Here is a 21,801-nt window from a genome sequence, read left to right on the forward strand (position 1 = left end):
AATGTTTGAGTAAAAATTCAGTAATGACAATTGAAGCAGAAACGTAAAGAAATATTTTATTGCTTACATGTTGTGTTCAAAGGACAATGGGGAATTAGGACTTTGAAGCTTCCAGGCAAAAAATGTTTTCCTGCTGTTAAAATCAACCACTTTGCAGATCGATCACATTATTCAAGACATGACGTGCTCCAGGACACCCTGACGAATCAGCTGCTCACATTTCCACCGCGGCAGGAAGTGCTGTAAACAAAAACACACATTGTCAGTGACTCATGCAATTTAGTGTCAGATGATCGTTATAGCTGTTTGTCTTTGAGGTTTACAGGTTTGAGGTTTTAGTCATAGCCTACATATTCATGTATTCTGTATTAAGTCATATTGACAGCTGCTGTAAACTTAAGCTAAGCTAATTAAAGTGACAGTGCTGTGATTAGTAGCAGCAGAGTCAGTACAGTTTGTTAAGATAAATTGACACAGTAATATATATGTATTTTGACTTCATCAATAGCAAGAAAAAGGAGTTCTAACCTGACTGTTTTTCTTGAGCAGGATCACTGTTCCATCATCGATCTCAAACTCTCCGTGGTCCTTCAAACACCTCACCTGAAAAACACACAATATTATCACTGAGTCCAGATAAGAAATAAAACCAGTTTAAAATGAAAAAAACATAAATATAAATCAGTCACTCAATGAAAACCAAAAAGAGAAAGAATGTTTCATATTGATATTCTCTATTTTGTTTTCCCTAATTTAACAAAAATATTGAAAGACAGACAGACAGACAGACAGACAAGTGTCCAACATTAAACAACAAATACAATTAAATAGTTCATCTGAAACCAAGCGGGACTCAAAGTTACCAACTTTAGAGAAACTAGAGTAAAAACACTGTTTTTATATCAACCAAACAGCCACAACAATAACTATTTGAATCCATATCACTTTAGAGCTATTCAACTTGTATTAACTTGACTTTTCTTAAAGTAATTAAACCTTAAAGAATGGTAACACATCTATATCAACAGTAAGATAACTGTAATAAGAGTAAACCTCACTGATTGAAACATAACTTTATCCATAAACTACACACAGGAAAGCATTTCACAGCTTTCACACTACATCTCATTTCTGTCAAAGGAAGGACCATGAAAATGTTTTAATAGACTCATTCATATCTTCAGGCAGACTCATTGTAGTGTCACAATATCACTTTATGTTCATAAATTATTATCATCGGATTCAGTGTGGATCTCTTCTGGATCTCTGCTAAGTTCATTAATGATATACATTAACTTCTGTAACGCTGAACCACGATTTGTGTAGGGGTCTTTCATTTTGGTCTAGTTTGGCTCAGCTTTGCAGCAAAGAAAGAATAACAGTGTGCATGTATGAGGACAGTTGCTGAATGAAGACAAACATGAACTGAGAAAATGGCCAGAAATGGATCTAGTCCTACATTTCCTTTGATTCAAGTTAAGATCACAGACCTTAAGAGATGTTGTTTTGCAGTGAGGGGGTAAGCAGAAGACAGGTCACAGAGTGACATAAAGACTTTCATAAATAGCATAATACCTTATTATTATTATTATTATTATAATTAAAACAGTCTCACCTCAATGTAAAGACTCTTAGGAGGCTTCATGTCCTGAGTGATGTCCAGACCCTCCCCCCCTCCCAGAGAGCGCATGAAGGAGGCCAAAGACTTCTTATATTGACTGAACCACTGGACCTGAGATCACAGACACATTACACACAAACATGTACAAACATATATAAACTCTGCATTACAGATAAACAGTAAGTGATGTCACACTCACCTCCTCTGCACACATGTGGAAGCGGACGTTTGGCGGCAAAACACTGCCGTACTCCCACCGCAGAGCTCTGATCCTCAGAAGGCGGTCGTAGCTGACAGGAGGAAAAGATGTGTCTTTTAGTAATCTAATGAAACACTCTGATGGCTCACGTGACAAACTAGAGATCAACAGTTATGTGTCAGGTGGTTACAGGTAGGCTGTGATGCAGCGCTGGTTCCTCAGCAGGCAGCAGTGACGCAGTTTAATGGAGGGGATCAAGTCAGCTCGACCATCAGCCTTCGCCTCGTTTCTGAAACACAGGAAGACAACAGAAGTTGACTTATTTTTCTTTCTTCTGACAAGCTAAAAAGAAAATGATTTTTTAACAGAAATCTCAAACTCAAATGAAATGGATCGATAAAAAAATGAAATAAAAAAGTGTAGTGTAAAGGGGCTTGCTTTCTTGTTAACTATTCAAATTATGCTGTTACAAAAAGAAGATATGGACCAAAATAATATAGAAAATAAGCATTGTAAAAAAGGAGTAAAGGGGTATATTAATTAAATTCTGAAGATATAATCTGATTACTTCATGATTTAAACAAAATATTAAAATAATTTCACTTCTTGTAATCTGAATGTGTTGGTGTTCTTGTGCTCAATTCTGACATTCAAAATGAATGGGGATTATTAAAAAGACATTAAAATGCAGGCACATCATTTTTTTTCAGATGTTACTCAGTGAAATTAAACTTTATTTAAATAGATGTCTCTAATATCTCAGCATCCACATAGACAATAAACTAGTGTGGAAGTCCCAGGTGGAAGCTGTCTGCTCCAGAGTGCAGCAGAGGCTTCACTTTCTGAGAAGACTCAGGAACTTTGGGAAGTGCAGCTTCTCTTCTACCATGCAGTAGTAGAGAGCCTCCTACGATATGGTATCTCTGCATGGTTTGGAAATTTAACCGTTCAGTCAAAGGCCCAAATCAACAGACTCACAAAGACAGCCATTAAAATCATGGGAGTTCATCAACACCCCAGCCTCCAAGACATCTTTCAACAAACCATAATCAGACAGGCACAAAAAATAATCTCAGACCCATCTCATGTTCTTCACCCTGAGTACCAGCTCCTCCCCTCAGGCCGACGATACAGGTTACCCCGAGGGAGGAACAACCGTTTCAGAAATACCTTTGTTCCCTTGTCCATCAAAGCCCTCAACAGTACCTAAGCTGTAATGTGTGTGTATACGTGTGCATGTATGAGGTGGTGTGAGTGTGTGTGTGAAGATGTGTAGATGTACCTGCACTGTTATCACTTTTCATAACTATTACATATTTATGGTTTTAGTAATTCACTTGTATGGAATGAATGTATTTTGTTGTTTTTTGCTACTGCATCAGAGCTCTGTGAAGTCAGAGACAAATTTCCCACTGGGACAATAAAGTTAATCTTAATCTTAATCTTAGATGTATTACCATAACAATAGTTTGGCAAGAAAAACACCTGAAGAGTAAAGTAAGCAAATACTAAAACAGAGTACAAATCTAGTCTGTGTGCTAAAAATGAGGCAAGTCGCTGTTTTTAACCAAAATATCTCAAATTATTGAGCTGTAACTGAATTTATTGCAGTCAATGAATGTATTTTTAATGAATCTCTAAATTTAAAATATTCTTTGTGAGGACTTACACATCAGTCTGGTTCTGTTCATAAAGAGCTTCCATCTCCTGCAGAACCTGCCGGAGTCCATCCTCCTGAAAACAAGAACGAGATTAAAACTCATTTAAACAGTAAACTAATCTGAGGGATCAGACACTAAAAACCTTTAGTTAAAACAACCATAAATCCTTATGTTCACTTATCATTACAGTGTTTTAGATTACTGCTTACATTGTCCTGCCCAGTGCATCAATAAACGTTTTCACTCTATCATCAGGTTTTAAAGTGTTATGTTGTGTGAAAAGTTTTAAAGTGTTATGTTGAAAAGTTTTAAAGTGTTATGTTGTGTGAAAAGTTTTAAAGTGTTATGTTGTGTAAAAAGTTTTAAAGTGTTATGTTGTGTAAAAAGTTTTAAAGTGTTATGTTGTGTAAAAAGTTGATAGTGCTGGATTTGAGGGAAGTTCTGCTTCTAGTTTAAAAACATTATCAAAACAATTTTGTAGTTAAAAACGTAAACAACAAAATGTTTGTAGTTTAAAAAACATATTTGTAGTTAAAAACGTAAACAACAAAATGTTTGTAGTTTAAAAAACATATTTGTAGTTAACCGGGGCTTCATTCCGGTTCACTCCGGTTCACTCACGTTAAAAGCGGGCAGCTGACCGTCGCTCATCCGCTGTAGTTCCCGGATTAACTCGATGGCTTTTTCGCAAAACATCCCAAAAGCTTCAGACAAACACACGGGTCAGAAATTAGTTATAATAACTTTATTCAAAGAAGCAGGACACTTGTCTCTCGCCGTCTCATTCTCAATTCAGTTTCGCGGCAAAACCGGAGCAGTGTTTTGATCATGTGACCAGATGACGCGACACTCCGGCAACCGCGCTGGGACAAACTTCATGACAGATAAACATAATGTTGTCGACAAACAGTTTTGTTCGCTTAATTCAGTGAAGTCATACCGCGCCACCGGTTTATGCCCCACAGTCTGGCTGTTTAGAGTTTGTGTTTTCTTTCTATATTGATAGATTTTAGCGGTAACAATCAGTTTGATCACTGTTTTCGCCTACGGACTGACTTCCGGTTAGCAAATATCACAGCTTCCGGGATAACCAGCTAAAAATAAATCGACAGCTTCCATTGACGACAGAGAACCAACAGAGTCTGAGAAGAACCGTATTTTTATACTCTGAATTTATCTTGTTATAAAACTGTAGGAAGGTTAGATTTTACATTTTGTTTGTGTCGCTTTTACAACTTCGTCGTTCTGCGTTGTGATGCATTCACGTCACTTGGGAAAGGAATGTGGCTCTGAAATGGTAATTATGTGTTTCTGACTTCAACACCAGGAAATTATTTCAGTCAAGTGAGAACTAAAGTCGAAAAGTTAAAATGTAAAATAACTTGAAAGATTAGAAGACCCCTCTTCATTATAGAAACATTCAAAGTGAGAAAAATGTCAGGCAGGTGTTTTTGTTTTGTTTTTTCTTTTTCACCAGTTATAGGTTTGTAAATAATAAAGTTTGATTAACATGTAGTCTACTTCACCTTAGTATTTCCAAACGTTTTACCTTTATTTTACTCCACTACATGTCATTGGTTAATATCTTTTTACTCTCCTACGCTTGTCGGACAGCTTTTTTTTTTCTTCACATTTCAGATTACAAACCATAAAAAAACATATATCCATATATGACAATTGACTGTTTTTGACAAACTAAAGTGCCAAGTGCAAATTTAAGTGTTAAGAACTGCTCTCAATTCTTCTCCCATTAAAAAAAAGGCATTTTTTCTAAATGAATTAAAGGTGTAGCCTATATATTTTTTTAGAGATACATGGTTTTTACAGGATAGCAATGTCACAAACATATGCTAATCTTAATTAGATTTAACCAATTGCTTTGATTAAAGTATCCAAAAGTATCTTAAGTTAGGAATTGGTACATATATATTAATGCAGCAGTAATATTTTCCAAAAGCCTCATTATATGGATATCAACAAGGCACTTATTGCTCCCCTACTTTTCTTCAGCTATTTAATGCTACTTTTTGAATTCACCTGAAACATAGGTAATGGCTACATTAACGATATACTTGATTTTTCCATACAAAACCCTTGATCGTCACATGTAATATGACGCAGAATTATACATTAAAACAATAAGCCATTTTTTACTAAAGTTAACTTTATATAGGCCTATGCATTTAGTTTTGTATTGGACTAATTCTCTGTATCACCAGAAGAGTTGACGTATAAAGGGACAATAAAGTAGGTTAAATGAATCCTCACTACAAGTTTATATTGATAAGATTGATTATGATCAGTTCTGTTTTGGACTTTGTTGAAATAGTTGTCCTTTACTAATTTGGATTACGCTAAATTGTGCTGCTTTTTAATATGTTGGTTGTGTGAATGTTTATTCCTGAGATAATTAATTTCCTGTTTAAATCCTAATATTTACAGTCTATGTTTAAAACATTTCTTTTACGAGGTGTAATTGAAGGCACCGTGCACTACTTGAGGTTTTTGCCCATTTCCGACAACAGATTTTGTTTTGGTAGTCGTTGCTCCGACGCTCCCAAAGGTCCGTGGACGCAGCAAAGTGAGACCACATGGTGGGTTTTCTGTGCTCTGATTGGCTGTGACAGCTTGGTGCTCCTCAGCGGATCTCTGCGGATGTCAGTGCAGGCACAGAGCTCGAAACACAGCGGGGACTCGGCTCCGTCCTCACCGGCTTTCACTGCTCCGACGCCCGGCCAGCTAACGGCCTGCTCCCTGCTGACAGGCCCGCAGTCACGGCTTGTCAATCCTTCGGTATTTATCCGGTTGATTCTTGTTTCTAACGTTTTCAGTGATGCGAAAGCGGAATAGCTCGCCGACTACGGAGCATGACAGCGGCACCACCGGCACTCTGCTTGACAGCGACCCGGACCTGAAGCAGCGTCCCAGCAGGGGAACAGGGGGGCCCGTAGCAGGCGACCAGCAGGGCCCGGGAGTGGAACCGGACATGGGGAAACCGTTCAGAAGGTAAGACTGAGACCGGAGCAGGTGTGTAAGCACCTGAACTAACTGTCTCCCTTTCTGTGTGTATTTCTGGTGGGGTGAATTTCTCCTTGTTTGGACTTTTAAAATATTGCAGAAGTTTAGACATAATAACCCAGAATGTTATTCTTACACAGTGATAGTTAATATTTGATATCATTAACAAATTAACATCTTTATCCCTGCACATTTGTAATGTTTCACTGCTGAACTGGTACTCTGAATTTACCAATTTCCAAGATGATATCTGAAACTGTGTGTTAAAATGAGTTAATTTGAATATATTCCAAAAATATTGACCCATGCACATCAAACCAGTCTCTCTGAGGTTAAGCTGACCGGTTCTTCTGGTTTCAGTGAGACTGATGCGCTGGTCAGACTTGAAGCTGCTGATCCAGCAAGACCCTCTCTCCACAGCCATCAGACAGACACAGTGACATCATCAGGTTACCTGTGCAGGTGTTTGTGTTGTCGATGATGTTACTAGTGTTTATGTGAATGGATGTCAATGTGAAGGTCTGCCGTGTGATGACGTGAGTTGTCTTTTTGTTGGCAGCATCATAGTTATGTAAATCAGACACGAAAACAAAAGCAAGACTTTTACCAATTACACACACTGGATGTTGTTTCATGAAGCCCTCTTTTGGGATGTTTTTGTTCCTCCTGATGGAGCCTGATGTAGATGTAGCTGCACGTTTGGAAAACAGATACCACAAGACAGCAGTCAAAGGTGGTTGAAAATCTCAGTCATTCTACTGTATAAGTAACCTTTTTTAAGATTACATTTTGACCTTTGTATTGATAGGACAGCTGAAGAGAGATAGGAAATGTGGGGTAGTCGTGCATTAAAGAGCTGAGGTTGAAAGTCAAGGACTGTTGCCTCAGTGAGTTTTTGGGGCGTGTGCTGTCTTGACTCAGCACAACCAGTGACCCCACTTTATCAGCAGTATTAGACAGTAGAAATGACATCATCAACGTCATTAAGCTGCTTTACAAAAACGTTGTATCATTTTAATTTTTTACATCTAATTTATTTAAGCTATATATATATATATATATATATATATATAAATCATGTATGCGTGTGTGTGTGTGCGTGTGTGTGTGTGTGTAATAGTAGAACAGTAAGGTGACTCTCGAGTCCCTGAATGCAACACAGAGGTCAGACCATCAGACAGGAAGTTCACAAACAGTTTAACCCAGTTTACACAACTGACTCAGTTATCTGAGACACATTCGGCTTTAACTTGACCCAAATCACTCTCCATAGTTTGGCATTAAAAAATAAGTTTTGGTGAATTCACTTTAAGTCTATTTCTGAATTATATTTCGTGTGATCTAGAGAAGACCCAGACTTTCAGTCCGAGAGCTGTCCTGTGTTGTCCTGTTGCTGCGTGTCCTGACGGCTTTATTCTTCTTCTTCTTCTTCTTCTTCTTCTGCTTCTTCTAATCCTCATTAACATAGCAGCTTAAACACCAACAAGAAGGTCAGTCTGAACAACCATATCCACCTGCAGGTAGAGGACACAGCAGTGCATGCTGGTCCTCCTGCTCCAACCTCAAAACCATGTAAACACAGAGTAGACACAGAGGAAACCCTCTCCTTATTAACACACACCGCTTTCTGTGTGTAGTGTAAAGTTAATGTAGGGATCAAGAATCACCTGGAGGAAGAGACAGATAGCAGAACGGAGGTGTTCTTTAATGAATCGAAATAATTGCAAGAAAATGAAGCAGAAATGATCTCTGTTGATAGAATATCTTGAGTACATAAAAAGGAAAATGTGTCATTCAGAATTTCCCCGGTGGAGAAAGAGGTTTGCTTATCTTCTTGCTGATCGTGTCCTGTACACCTCATACTTAGAAAATAAATCTCCTCTTCCTGCTGTCTTTTAACTGGCTGACTGTGAAACTTTGCAGTGGAAAATGTAAACAAAGGCTCTTTAGACTGCTTTCTGTAAAATCACATTAGTCTTAATCTGACCTCCTGGCAGAGACCACAGGCACAGTGACTGTACAGATTTGATCAGTCTTAAAGCTGAAGGGTTGCATTTTGAGGTCATATAGAGGGGTCACTATTGAACTGAGCCAGTTTAATGTTTCAATGCAGCTCTTTGAGTTCTCTTTGATACTGATTTTTCCCTTTACTGTGCAGGACCTTTTCTTTTAGCAGATGACCTCCAAACTGTGGTACACATACTCAGACTGGAGAAATAGATCTAAATGCTTTTATTGAATGCTGCAGTCATTCTCTCTGTGTAGATTTAAAGTGAGCCGACCTCCTTAAACAGAGGTAAACTCTAAAATTAGATCTCTGTCATGTGAAGAAGTAACTGACAGGAAGTGGCACCTTTTTAAGGACATGACTGATCTCTGTTTTGTTATGAGATCAACTTTACAAACTGCAGCTTGGTGTTATTGTGTCTCTGCATTTTGTTTGACTTCATTAAAATAAGACAGGAAGTGGCTGTGCTGCTGATGCGGTGGTAACGTTCAGGTCACGGGTTTGATTGCAGCATTACTGAATCACTTCTTTCAAATTCAGCAGTGAAAGAAGAAGTCTGCCCTCTGATAGTCTGAGTCAGCGTCTGCACTGATTGTGCCGTATTAAATACACGAACACCAGCCAAGATGTTGCACTGGGTGTCGAGTTCCTAAATGTCCATGAACAAACACAGTGTTATTTCATTTTAGTCAACCCCACTGCTGCATGGCCCAAATACTCACTAGAGCAGCACATGTAGATAACTCTGCTGCCCCACTGTCCCAAAGCACAACTCTGTTTGTGTGACACAACAAAAAATTGTAAATCTGTTGGCTGTTTTCAAAGTTTGGAACTCATGAAGCTGTAAGAGCAACACACCGGGAGTTAAAAAGTATATTTGAGAGACTTAACACATCAGACAGTTTAGTGTAAAGCATGTTGACGCTACATGATGTTAGCTTTCAGAAATATCAGCCAATCAGGGAACTTCTTTCTCAGCACTAGTGTGTGTTTTCCATTCAATGAACAGGAGAGGAAGAGGCATTTAGACTTTCCATTTCAGTAAACCTACTATTACCACTTCTGTAAAATTCCTGCACTGAAAATGTTAATGAATGTATTTTCATTATGTAATACTGGTGCGACTTAAATACAGAATATACAGAAAATTAACTGATATAGAAATTCAAGCCGGTGTGACTTTTTTACAGTTCCTAAATAATAGTATTAAAATAATCATTTAAAATCCTCCAGCTCAGGTGTCACATTTCCTCTGTAACCTGATTTCTTTCAGCTACCTGCTTACTGCCGTTGCTTGGTTTGACGACATCACATCGGTGTGTTTGTTTCGTGAGACGTTAGTGCTCAGGATTGCACGGTCTTCCTCTGAGTCTGTAATGAAAGATTTAGCAGAGCAGAGAGAGTTTTTGGCGCGTGCAGCCCTAATAAGTGTCTGCCACTCACACCGAGTGCTTTACCGGCCTGTGGCGAGACAGACGCTCATTCTGAACATCAAAACAAACTCTCAGGCTCTCTCAAAGTGAATCAAGATTTTCAGCAATTAACTGATGGGTAGCTATTTGATATTTTGTAGGCAGGCAGGCAGGCAGGCCATCCACCTACGATGGTGAGGATCCTATGAGACATGAGAGCTCAGGGGCTCCAAAGGAAAAGATGTGGTTCATTACTAAGATTTACAGATCGTGACTTGCTGTAATATGGTGTGAATGCACAGAGAGAGAGAGGAAAGAATATGAGCTCAAGGTGCCATATTCCCCGGTAGTCTAAGCCTATAGCAGCATAATTAGAAGCTGGTCTATACCTGTGCCAGCCCTAACTATAAGATTCATCAAAAAGGAATGTTTTAAGTCTATTCTTAAAAGTACAGAGTGCCCCCCGGACGCTGACTGGTACATGATTCCAGAGGAGAGGGCCCTGATATCTAAAGGATCTACCTCCCACAGTACATTTAGAGACTGTAGGTACCACGAGCAGGCCTGCATCCTGCGAGCGTAATTCTCTCAAAGGGTAATATGGCACTATTAGCTCTTTAAGATAAGATGGTGCCTGATCATTAAGAGCTTTGTAAGTGAGAAGAAGAATTTGAAATTCTATATATGATCAGTTTATATTTTCAAGTCAACATTTTCTGTTTGTTCCCCTTTTTATCACGATGGACTGAATATTCATGACGAATGTTCTTGTGGACAAAAGAAGACATTTGATGAAGTCATCTTAGGCATATGGAAACACCGATAGATGTTTTGTCTATTTCCTGGCATTTTAGAAAAGACGCAAGTAATTGACTTTTTGAAAAACAATTTACAGATTGACGTACATGAAATTGATCTTAAATCGCAGCGGTTGTGGAGACAGAATCAGAACGTTGGAGAGAATCGAAAACACACCGACTCAGCTGTTTTTAAAGTCTAAAGATAGGGGCCTTCCTGATCCCTTGGATTAATATCAAATCATTTGAAGATAAGCTGTTTTTCACTCCTTGTGTGACAGACATCGTGACATATGATCCGTTTTGATTGGTCCCGCATGATGTTTATATCAGGAGTTGAAACATAGCCTTTAAGAAGCAGAAACTGATTCACTATCTAACTGCACATGTGGAGTCTGAGTAGTAGCAGCTAAGAAGACTGCAGGTGTAATTGTCCTCGATCACATGAATCACAAGTTCACTCTTCTGTGATATGACCTTCTGCATCTGTCAGCTGTTCATTGTTCAAGTCTTTTGTGCAGCTACACTCGTCTGTCTGTTCTGGTGTCTGCCTCCACTTTTATGGTGATTGGTGATTGACTGAGTCTGCAGTCCTATCACTATCAACCCCCCCCCCCCCCACACACACACACACACACACACACCACCAGCATCTCCACCTCTCTGCAGTGGCTTCACCTCTGAGTGACCTTGAGGTTGCAGCACGCAGTGTGACATCAGCTAATAATACTGCAGGCTCGCTGCCAGCTGCTGCTGAGCCTCCTGCAGCTGAACGTACGACCCCACAGAGCGACCAGTGAGAGACTGCTCTAATAACACACACTTACAGAGTGTACAGACACATTCAGTGTGAGTCAACATTCATGTGGACAGTAAAGGTTTAAAAAACATCTGATAAACTGATGAGGAAAAGAATTGTTTGCAGTTCTTCTACTACAGTCTGTGGATGAACCAACATTAGTATCCATGTTTTAAACAGTCACACTCATCATGTGCTGAGTCAAACTAATGTGGAATAATAAACTTACACTTGAAATGACAACACGCACACACCCACAGTGTGCACTTAAATGTCACATGTATTTTTAACATTTGAGAAAACTGAAATAGATCAGTGACTCTCTTCAGACAGTGAGAAATCAAACCCGAGGAGGAGATTCAAGCTGCATCTGTTCATGGAACCTTCAGTTCTTTTTAGTTTTCTTTGTGTGCTGAGCTCAAGTTGTCTGTTCATCTGTATTCTCTGCACCTGACACAGAGCCATCTATCTTCTGCTGTCATTAAATAAAACACTTCAGAGGCAGAACATGATGATGATTTTGTGAGTCCTCGGGGGGGGGGGGGGAACAAATTATGGAAGCTTTTTTGTTTCTTCACAATGAAGCCCACCTCAAAGCCCAAAGTGGCAACTCACAGTCAACTTCCTGGTTGCTGTTCCGCTACAGATGAAAGGGTCTGTCGTGGGTGTCGTTTTGTCACGATGAGTTGAATGGGTTAGTAGAGATCTGAAAGAACAGCTGCTTGTCCTGTTTCTGTCCTGTTTCTAGAAGTGCTGGGAAATTCCTCGAGTTTCAATTTTAATTTCAATTTCAATTTCAATCTTGGCCTCATGAAAACAAGACGTGAAGATTACTCGATTACTGTGCTGCATGCCGTGTTGCTCTGGTTTTCTCCACAGGGTTTGTTATGCGTTTGTTGCATGTGATTCAGATGTAAAACCAATGAGTAATCGTGTTTAATATTAGTGATTTCAATCCAAAAATAATCCTGATTATGATTTTTGCCATAATCAATCAGCCCTAGTATATGTCCTATATGTGTTCTGTACCTGTCCAGCATTTGTCAGATTTGTGTCGTGTGTATATCTGTCCTGTAATTGTCCCGTCCTGTATTCTTAGTATCTGAGTCGTGTTTATGTTCTGTATCTGCTCTGTTCTTGTTCTGTATTTATTCTGTATATCTCTGTATCTGTCAAGCATCTGCTCTGTTCCTGTCCATTGCTCTGTCCTGTATCTGTCCTGTATCTGTCCTGTATCTGTCCTGTATGTCCACGTCAGCATCAAGCCTGAGACTCATTAGTAGCTTGTTTATCAGAGTGTCAGAAGCAGATATTTAACAGTTGGATGTCAGCTGTCTTTATCTCTCTGCGTCTCTTTATGGTATCATGTTTTATCTCACCTCTCTTTCTCTCTGAAGTCTGCAGTCCCCTCAGAGTCCCAGTTTACTGTTAGTGATTATTCCTGCCCCGACGCTCCAGTTTCTCTGCTGTTATTCAACATTATTCCAGCGAGGAGGTCTTCAGTAGATATGTGGCACTAATGCCATGTTAATATGATCCATACAAATTTCTTATTTTAGCTTTATTGTTTTTGCTTTAAACACGGGGAGATTTGAATGACCCCATGACCTTAACATTAGTGCCACCCCCAGAGCCAAACATTATACATTCATCAAAGATTAGGAGGATAGTTCATTTGTTGACAGTGGAAGTCTGAGTTCAGATAAATACACAACTTTCTATGACAGATTAGAGCTTTACTCAGCTGAACTGTGAACCGCTTTTTATGATTAGCTCAAACTTAGTGAGGTGAATGGTGGATTAAACGGTCTTAACCCTCCTGCGGATGAAGCATTGATTGAATCTCACTCGTTATTTTTAAAGCTTAAGAGCCACACCCTGTATATCGTTCTTTCTTTCTTCATTTTTTTAAAAAGATATTCACTCCAGAATATCAAGCAAGCTGCGTCAGGATGTCTCATTGGGCTGTTGGAAACATTGGTTACTATTTTGAAGTGTTTTCTGACATTATGTAGACTCAAACGAATCAATTAATGAATCAAAATCGAAATACTCCTTAGATGCAGCTGTAAAAGTTATATTAAGTATTCACCTTTGCTTTCTCATGTTCACTGTGATCAGGAAAAAACAAAGCAGATTAAAAGTTGTCGTATCGAAGGTCCGTGTAATGTAATAAAGAATCATCGCGAAGCATTTCTTCAATTATTAAAAGTACAATAAGTTAATTGCATGTAAACATACCGGGCTGTAGAGGCTGTGCACGAGGAGCAGACTTCAGGTTAAATGAATAATTGAAGGGGATGAAGTTGCTGGATCCTGTGACTGCAGGGTTATCAGCTTACACTCGCACACACTAAGTGGGCTCACATATCACCAGCATTGTCCAACCTGTTTGGTCTAAAATAGATCGGTGTAGCTCCCACAGAAGGAGACAAATAAAACCTGAGTGGGAGTTTAAAGATGGATGAGATGCCTCTGTTGAAATGTTCTGGACAGTGAAGTTCAAGTTGTGTTTTATCATGTAAAATGGATGAAAATGTGAATTTTCTAGAAAGAGATGTAATTGTATTAAAGTGTATAAGGGAATCCCCCTACTGTTCACTTGATTTATTACCTCAGTAAACATTTCCTTAACAAGTGTGGGGTCTCAATAGCTACATTTAAGTTGTCTTAAATACCTCATGATGTTAATTTTGTAGATTATGATCCTATGTAGTATTTTAAAAAGTCAGTGAGTTAGGGTGAGGCAGAGGTTTTTCAACAGGCAAGGCAGGCAACTTCTTGGGTTCTCGGACCAGTAGGGGGGCCCCTGAGGGCTGACAAATTTTAAACCCAAGCAGGAACACTAAATGTGCAAATTTTGCAGTGACAGATGGAGACCCATTATGTACTTTCCTACTGACAGCACTAATTCTCATTTCCCTGCTAATCATCACATGCATTATTGCTGTGAAAAGCAAAGTTTGTCAATGAAAGTGAACAAAGAAAAGTGGAGAGGAATTATTCATCTATAAGAGAGAACAGATATACAGGAAGAGGAGTGAGCATGGGGACACTGGCAGACATAATGGTGAGGAATGCTGGTTGATTGGGCTCCAATTCATTTTTGCCTAGGGCCCCAACAGACTGAAGAATCCCCACTGCAGCCAGGATATACTGTAGGTGTAGCAATGTGTGACCACCTTCTAGTCTCATTATGGTCACTTATCTAATATTGGCCAAAGTGCCAAACATAATATTTGCACAACAAACCAATCGGTAACCGGAGATTCTTGGATACAGTCTAAATGCAATGATCGACGGGTTTTTAGTCTTTCAGGTTTTTCTGCTCTTCACATTCATCATGGTTTTGTTGGAATGGTTTTGTTTCCCCTCCAGTCACTAGGAATACAACTTTTAATTCTGTTTTGGATCAGAGGGTCTATCAGACCATCTGATGTGGATCTCTGGTGTGTCTCTCTCTCTCTCAGGTTGGGTCTGGTGGGGAAGCTGAAGAGGATCTTGCTTTGGCTGTTGGTGGTCTACATCTCCATTCCTTTCATCGTTAAACTCTGTCCATCCATCCAGGCAAAACTAGTGTTCCTCAACTTTGGTGAGTGTTGGTGCCAAAAAAAGAAAGAAAACGAGGAAGCGCAAACATCCAGAGTAAACATCCGTGAATCCTGTTAGATATTGGGACTGAATTTTTCACAGCATTTATCTTCCACTGAGGATAAAAGTCTATAGATTTGATGATCATCTAACCTTTTGACTCACAGCACTTTAATATTTTCCCTTGTTCAATACCTCAGTGTACAATGTATTAAGATCTGAATCCAGGACTACACTGAGATTTCTGGTTGGACTTTTGAGTCTTCAAAGCTAAATGTGTCTGTTCAATCTTTGGTTAACTGAGTGAGGTGTTGGATCAATGAAAAGGTACAAGGATTACTAAACTGACCTCTGATCCCTCTGTACTCGCTCTGCTCAGTGAGGCTGCCCTACTTCATCGACTTGAAGAGACCTCTGGACCAGGGACTAAACCACACACACAACTTCTACCTCGAACCTGAGAGCAGTCTCAAGATAGGAGTCTGGTAAATACACACACACACACACACACACACATTTACGCTTAGTCTGGTGAATATAACAAAGAACAGAATAAGCATCATTTAGCAAAGTTACATTGTCAGTGAAACACTTGTAAATGAAATTGTTGCTAAAATAGTTGGAAGCCTTTTTTTCTAAAACACGTAAAAAATGTACCAACTGCCTTTTTCCCGTCAGGGGCTTTAAATGTAACTGCTTCTATCTAGTAGCACTTTTACATTACAGCAGTCATGTAAATCCAGTTTTTCTGGGTTTGTACACACAGACCCATGCAGTGAACCGAACAGTAACACAGTAGAGGATTAATCCAGAACAAAACATTTAAGTTTCTTAATAAAGGGACTAAATTAGCACACTTTATATTTTTTTATCCACCCTTGTAACCAGGTGTTGTTCTTCTTCTAAGTGCAGTGTTTATTTTAGTATCTTAGTTTATTCCACCTTAAACTTCACATGATATGTTGAAAAGCTGCTTCTTATTACTGCACTGCTTTTTTAAACAGTTTCATCACTTTTCTGATTTGTAAGTGAAGGACCTTGGCAATAAAAGACTTGTCCTGTCATCATCACACAGCACTAAAAGCAGCAGCAAGAACAAAATAACGCAATTGATTTAAGTTTAAAAGGTCACAGTCGTCTTTGTTGAAGATTGAGACTTATATGTATGAGTATCATCTAAATACATTAAGTCAATCATCAATAAAAGTCTAAAAACACAGAATAACTTCCATACGTTTTAAGTAGAATGGAAAAGTTCACCCTTTTACATTTCTAGTCCAGTTTAGAAATGAGATTGTTTTGTAAATGTGGACGGGTTGGGGAAGTATTCAGGTTGAACCATTCTCTTACAATACTGTTACAAATACAATATAACACATTGAAAATGTAATTATATTCAGGAAGATGTACTTAAAGGTATCATTTGTTCTATTATTCTCTCATTATGAATACTTAATGTGATGGTGGGGTTGGTTTAATTTTTATAAATGACTCAGCTGTTAATTTGCTCTACTAAATGATTGATTAATTAATTAATTAATTGATTGTTTGTTCGTTTCAGGCACACAGTTCCTGCTCACATGTGGAGAGAAGCTCAGGGGAAACAAGGCGAGTGGTATAACTCCATGTTTAGCTCCACCCACTCTGTCATCCTCTATCTCCATGGAAACGCAGGGACCAGGTAACCCCCCCCCCCCCCCCCCCCCCCCCCCCGCTTATACTCACATATAAATACACGTACACTCTGTAGGTCAGTTTGACCATTTGACCAGTTTGGTAAAGGTGTTTTTTTCTCTGCAGAGGAGGAGACCATAGAGTCCAACTGTACAAGGTGAGCAAACACACACACACACGTACACATCCACGCACATGCACACGCACGCACACACACACACACACACACGTACACATCTACGCACATGCACACGCACGTACACACACACACACACACACACGTACACACACACACACACACACCCACACACACACACACACGTACACATCCACGCACACGCACACACACACACACACATCCACACACACTGCAGCTGTTCAATAAATACTACATGTAAATTGTGAAGGTCACATATTATGCAAAATATACATATATATATATATATATATATGTATATATATAGTTCTGCCCTCTGAGTCTGCCTTCTGAAAAACAGGGCACGGTGCAAGAAAGTCCAAACCACCAAAGCCCTTCCAGAGAGGGGGCGTGGTCAGACACAGCTCATTTGCATTTAAAGCTACAGACACAGAAACAGCCTGTTCTGAACAGGGTTGAAATAGAGGCATTTATAGGCATGCTAAAATACAGGAACAGAGTTTTTATTTAAACTTTTTGAAAAGGAGTATAATATGTGACCTTTAAATCAGTTATTTTGTAGTTCCTGCTTTTCACCAGTAGAGGGCAGATAACTGGAGTTTATCTACGTGTCTTTTTTCAGGTCCTCAGTTCATTAGGCTACCATGTAGTCACATTTGATTACAGAGGTGAGAAATAAGCTTCATTCACACGTTTGACTTGCAAAGTTTCTGTCTGTAATAGATAAAGATACCTATATGTTGGTGTGTGTCCGTATTTGCAGGATGGGGGGATTCAGACGGCTCTCCATCAGAGGGGGGAATGACATCAGATGCTCTGTTCATCTACGATTGGCTGAAAAAGCGACTAGACAGCAAATTACCACTTTATATCTGGGGACACTCTCTAGGGACAGGGTAACACACAACCACAATCACACACACACACACACACACACACACACACACACACACACACACACACACACACACACACACACACACACACACACATGCTTTAACACACATAACACTACTTAAAAAAACTTTTAAAATAAAAAAAAAACACACATATACATCAGTACACACACGCTACACTCAATTCAGCACAAGGGTAGTTTTGAAAAAATATATATTATTTTGTTTTTCAGAGTTGCCACAAACCTGGTCAGACGACTGTGTGACAGGGGTAAGACGCACACACACACACACACACACACACACACACACACAAACAGCTGATGTTATCTCTTTACATATATCGCTTAGTGTCAGAGTGTCTGATCAATAATAGAAAAATATGTGTGACTTCATTTGAAAACCACCGCAATCAAAGAGGTGAATGAAATTCAATTCAATTCAATTCAATTCAAAAAACTTGATTTGTCCCCGGGGGGCAATTCAAAGGCACACAGCAGTAAATTAACAACAGTGCAAGTAGACGAAACAATTTAACCTAAATATAAAGTGTCAATTTAAATACAACTTAAAGCTTAAACTTAACTTAAAATACTAAATATAAAGAGTAGATATAAGTGGACAGTGATCGGACTAACAGATGTAAACAGAACTATGTGCAGTAAACGAGAAATAAATATACGAGAAAGCACAGTTTGTTTGAATTTTAAACTGCTAAATGTTTTCTACCACAGTACTAACACACCCACAGTTCTGAGTCAGTGTGAGGCTAAAATTACATTTTATTATGTCCCTTCAAGGACTCCAATTTAATTGAAATGTGTATATTCAGCCACTAGAGGGCTCTTCAAGGGCAGCCTTCATACATATTCATTGTTTTCTTTTCAGGGAGTCCTCCCGATGCTCTCATCCTAGAGTCTCCGTTCACCAACATCAGAGAGGAGGCCAAGAGCCACCCCTTCTCCATGGTAACACTGACATAATTACACACCATCAAAGACACACAGTGAGTGCAAGTGTGTATTTAATTTGTTAGCCTGTTGGTGTCTGTGTTTCAGGTGTACAGATACCTGCCTGGCTTTGATTGGTTCTTCCTGGACACCATCACAGCCAACAACATCCGCTTTGCCAGCGATGAAAAGTACGTTATCTTACAACTTCCTTCTAGTTTACAGCCTTTGACCTTTGTGTTGTAATATTGCTGGATATAATAACAACGTTTTAGGAATTTTGAGAGACTTTGTACCTTTTTTAAGGATTTTAGGAAATGTTGTTGAAAGTCAGGAACTTTTCCAGTAGCTCATGAATGTTTTTGAGCATCAGGAACTTATTTTCTGATAACAGAGAAACTTGATCTTATTTCGAAATGAGTTACTCCTTTGGTAAAGGTCAATACTTTATACACTCAGGACACTTTTAAAGACATTTAAGAATGTTAGGGACCTTTCTGAACTTGGTAACTATTTTTTTTCCCTATGCATTGTTATGGAATAATTGAGGATTATTTGCACGACCGTGGTGGCATTTTTCATGCTTGACATATTTTTCATAAATATTTTTGCAGGGAAAAGTTTTCTCACCGGTTGATCATTTAGGAACTTTACAGATAATAAGATTTGAGCTTCTATTGTATTGAACATGTTTGCATTCAAAAATGTAGAGAAACTATAAGTGAGTCTTCTGAACTATTTGTCGACTCCACAGAGACTGTTAACCAACAGCTGATTTATTCCTAGCTGCCCAAAGTCCACAGCAGCAGCATCACAGGACTGTTTACATCTTTATTACAGCTGCTGGCCTCTGACCTTGCTGACAGATACGAGTCATTGCCCTGAAAACACACATATAAGAGTGAGAAGATCATGTAGTAATTTAATCAAAACTTGAAGTTTTTAAGAGCAGAACTTGAGCAAAACAAAGACTGATGGTTGAACTGCTGATAGTTGATTTACTGCACATCACAGCAGAGATGTGTAACTTCCATGAATGAAGCACTGAACTCAATATTTGTGTCTCCTCAGTGTGAATCATATCTCCTGTCCTACGTTGATCCTCCACGCTGAGGATGACAGTGTGGTTCCTTTCCATCTGGGTAAAAAGGTAAGAGACCACTTACGGGTCATAGTCAGAGTTTTTCAAGACCACACACATAAACAACTGGGGTATATATATTAAAAATGGAAGACTATGAAAAGTGTATTTCAGTTTTCCATTCAAAAAGCAGAATGAGCATTGATGGGCATATATAAAAATGTGTTAGGTAGGGTACTTATAACGTGTTGCTTCACCTCTTCCTGCAGCTGTACAACATTGCCTCACAGTCAAAGAGCCTCAGCGGTCACAAGGTTCAGTTTGTTCCTTTCCCGTCCTCTCTGGGCTACAAACACAAGTTCATCTACAGGAGCCCAGAGCTGCCAAACATCCTCAGGTAGAAGCAACACTCTATATTTACTGTAATGACTACAACGTCTGCCGTGTACACTTTGGATTTATTAATACATGATGATATGACCGTATCAGTCTGTTTATTAACAAGGCCTTGTGAAACATGTTTTGTTCTAATTGATCTGAAATCAATGGGTTGATTGTTCTTCATTTTAAAATGAGTTAAACTTGACACAAAGCATTAACGTGGAACAACTTGTCCTCAATGAGCATGTTGGTTTAATAAAGTGGTGCGTCTTGTGTTTGAATGTTTGGATCCCCTTAAAGTGACGCTCACATTTCTCTGTGTTCTCCATCTTTTGTTGCAGTGATTTCCTTGGCACAGCTCCCCAACAGAACGACGATTCAGCATGAAAACACATTCACAATTTCTGTTTTAGACGGCATACAAACACAAGCATAAAGTATTGTTTGTTTTCTGATTGGGCTCAACAATCTCGCATGAACTGGACACAAAACATATCATTCCCTTTTCTTCCTGTGTTACCATTCCTCTCTCACCAACACTGGCATCACAGGGTCCTTTAAAAAAATGTCTTTTTAGTTTGAAGCTTTTATGACTTGAATTATGAATTAAATATGTCTTGTTTTATGAAGCTGTTGTTACGGCGTCTTACTGTCTGTATCAAGGGAAAACATGAACACTTTCTTCATGACAGTAGAGAGATGCACTATAAAACACTTTTACATACCCTGACTGTCTGTCAGTTAAATTGTGTGAGGACTCCTGAATCGCAGATAAGAAATAACGGGTATCAAAAAATGATTTAATCAACTGTTAACCAGGTTTTCTTCTTCATACTCTTTGTGCATTTCAGTTAAACAGTCATTCAACGCATCGTTTGAATGATCTTTTGTGCAACAAAAAGTAATGGCAGGTCACATACCTCGGTCAGATTGTTAAAAAGAACGTCTATGAAGAATATAAAAAAGTGAAAACAAAAACCAACACAGCAGCTGCAAACAAAACACCACTTTATCTTTTGACCAAAGCCAAAGAAAAATTAATTGTGCTCTGTGAAAAAATTATCCTACTAAGTCTAATTATAGTATTTTTAAATATTTATTTTGGGGCTTTCCATGCAATGACATGCGTAAAAAGTAGCCATAGGCCGGATTTGAACCTGGGTCACTTGCTTCAAATTAGTTACAAAGTCTAGATGATCTTTTCAAGTATAATTGGGTTTTCTTAGGAAGGTCTTTTACTTCAAGTAAATTTCACTTATCTTGTCAAACATCGACTTTAAGGTCAACAATAAGGTTTACACCAGCGGTGTAAATTCAGACCAAGCATAAAGCCTCATCCACAGCATGCTGCCATGCTTCAATCATTGTTTAACGTTATGGATGATGTGCTGTGGGGAATTTAAAGTTATGTTTACCTGAAGCAAGCAGGGAAAATATAAAAGGAGGAAGACTGAAGCTGGATATACAATATATTCTGCATCAATAACTTAAGTGTGTGTGTGTGTGTGTGTGTGTGCGTGCGTGCGTGCGTGCGTGTGGACTCCTGGGACACGATG

General features: G+C 38.9%; 2 protein-coding genes across 5 annotated transcripts; one reads left to right on the forward strand and one right to left on the reverse strand.

Annotated features, from left to right (window-relative positions):
- Positions 1-36: 36 nt before the first annotated feature.
- Positions 37-4,328, reverse strand: gins1 (GINS complex subunit 1 (Psf1 homolog)). Its single transcript, XM_061040473.1, has 7 exons — positions 4,103-4,328; positions 3,490-3,554; positions 2,011-2,109; positions 1,821-1,911; positions 1,616-1,732; positions 529-603; positions 37-240 (listed from the first exon to the last, which is right to left on the reverse strand). Exons 1-7 carry the CDS (start codon positions 4,175-4,177, stop codon positions 172-174), a joined length of 591 nt encoding a protein of 196 aa, XP_060896456.1. The 5' UTR covers positions 4,178-4,328; the 3' UTR covers positions 37-171.
- A 140-nt stretch (positions 4,329-4,468) lies between these two features.
- Positions 4,469-20,874, forward strand: abhd12 (abhydrolase domain containing 12, lysophospholipase). Of its 4 annotated transcripts, XM_061040471.1 has the most exons (16): positions 4,469-4,634; positions 4,714-4,778; positions 6,313-6,487; positions 6,860-6,961; positions 14,986-15,107; positions 15,486-15,591; positions 16,668-16,787; positions 16,907-16,937; positions 17,560-17,605; positions 17,701-17,833; positions 18,067-18,104; positions 18,722-18,801; positions 18,892-18,974; positions 19,855-19,933; positions 20,134-20,261; positions 20,587-20,874. In XM_061040471.1, the coding sequence occupies exons 3-16, from the start codon at positions 6,315-6,317 to the stop codon at positions 20,630-20,632; spliced, it is 1,287 nt and encodes a 428-aa protein (XP_060896454.1). In that variant the 5' UTR covers positions 4,469-4,634; positions 4,714-4,778; positions 6,313-6,314; the 3' UTR covers positions 20,633-20,874. The 4 variants fall into 4 exon arrangements, with proteins under 4 accessions (XP_060896454.1, XP_060896452.1, XP_060896455.1 ...); XM_061040469.1 differs by having other exon boundaries at positions 4,469-4,778; XM_061040472.1 differs by lacking the exon at positions 6,860-6,961 and having other exon boundaries at positions 4,469-4,778.
- The last annotated feature ends 927 nt before the right edge of the window (positions 20,875-21,801 follow it).

This window comes from Labrus mixtus, chromosome 6 (genome assembly GCF_963584025.1).
Source record: "Labrus mixtus chromosome 6, fLabMix1.1, whole genome shotgun sequence".
NCBI classification, from domain to species: Eukaryota; Metazoa; Chordata; class Actinopteri; order Labriformes; family Labridae; genus Labrus; species Labrus mixtus.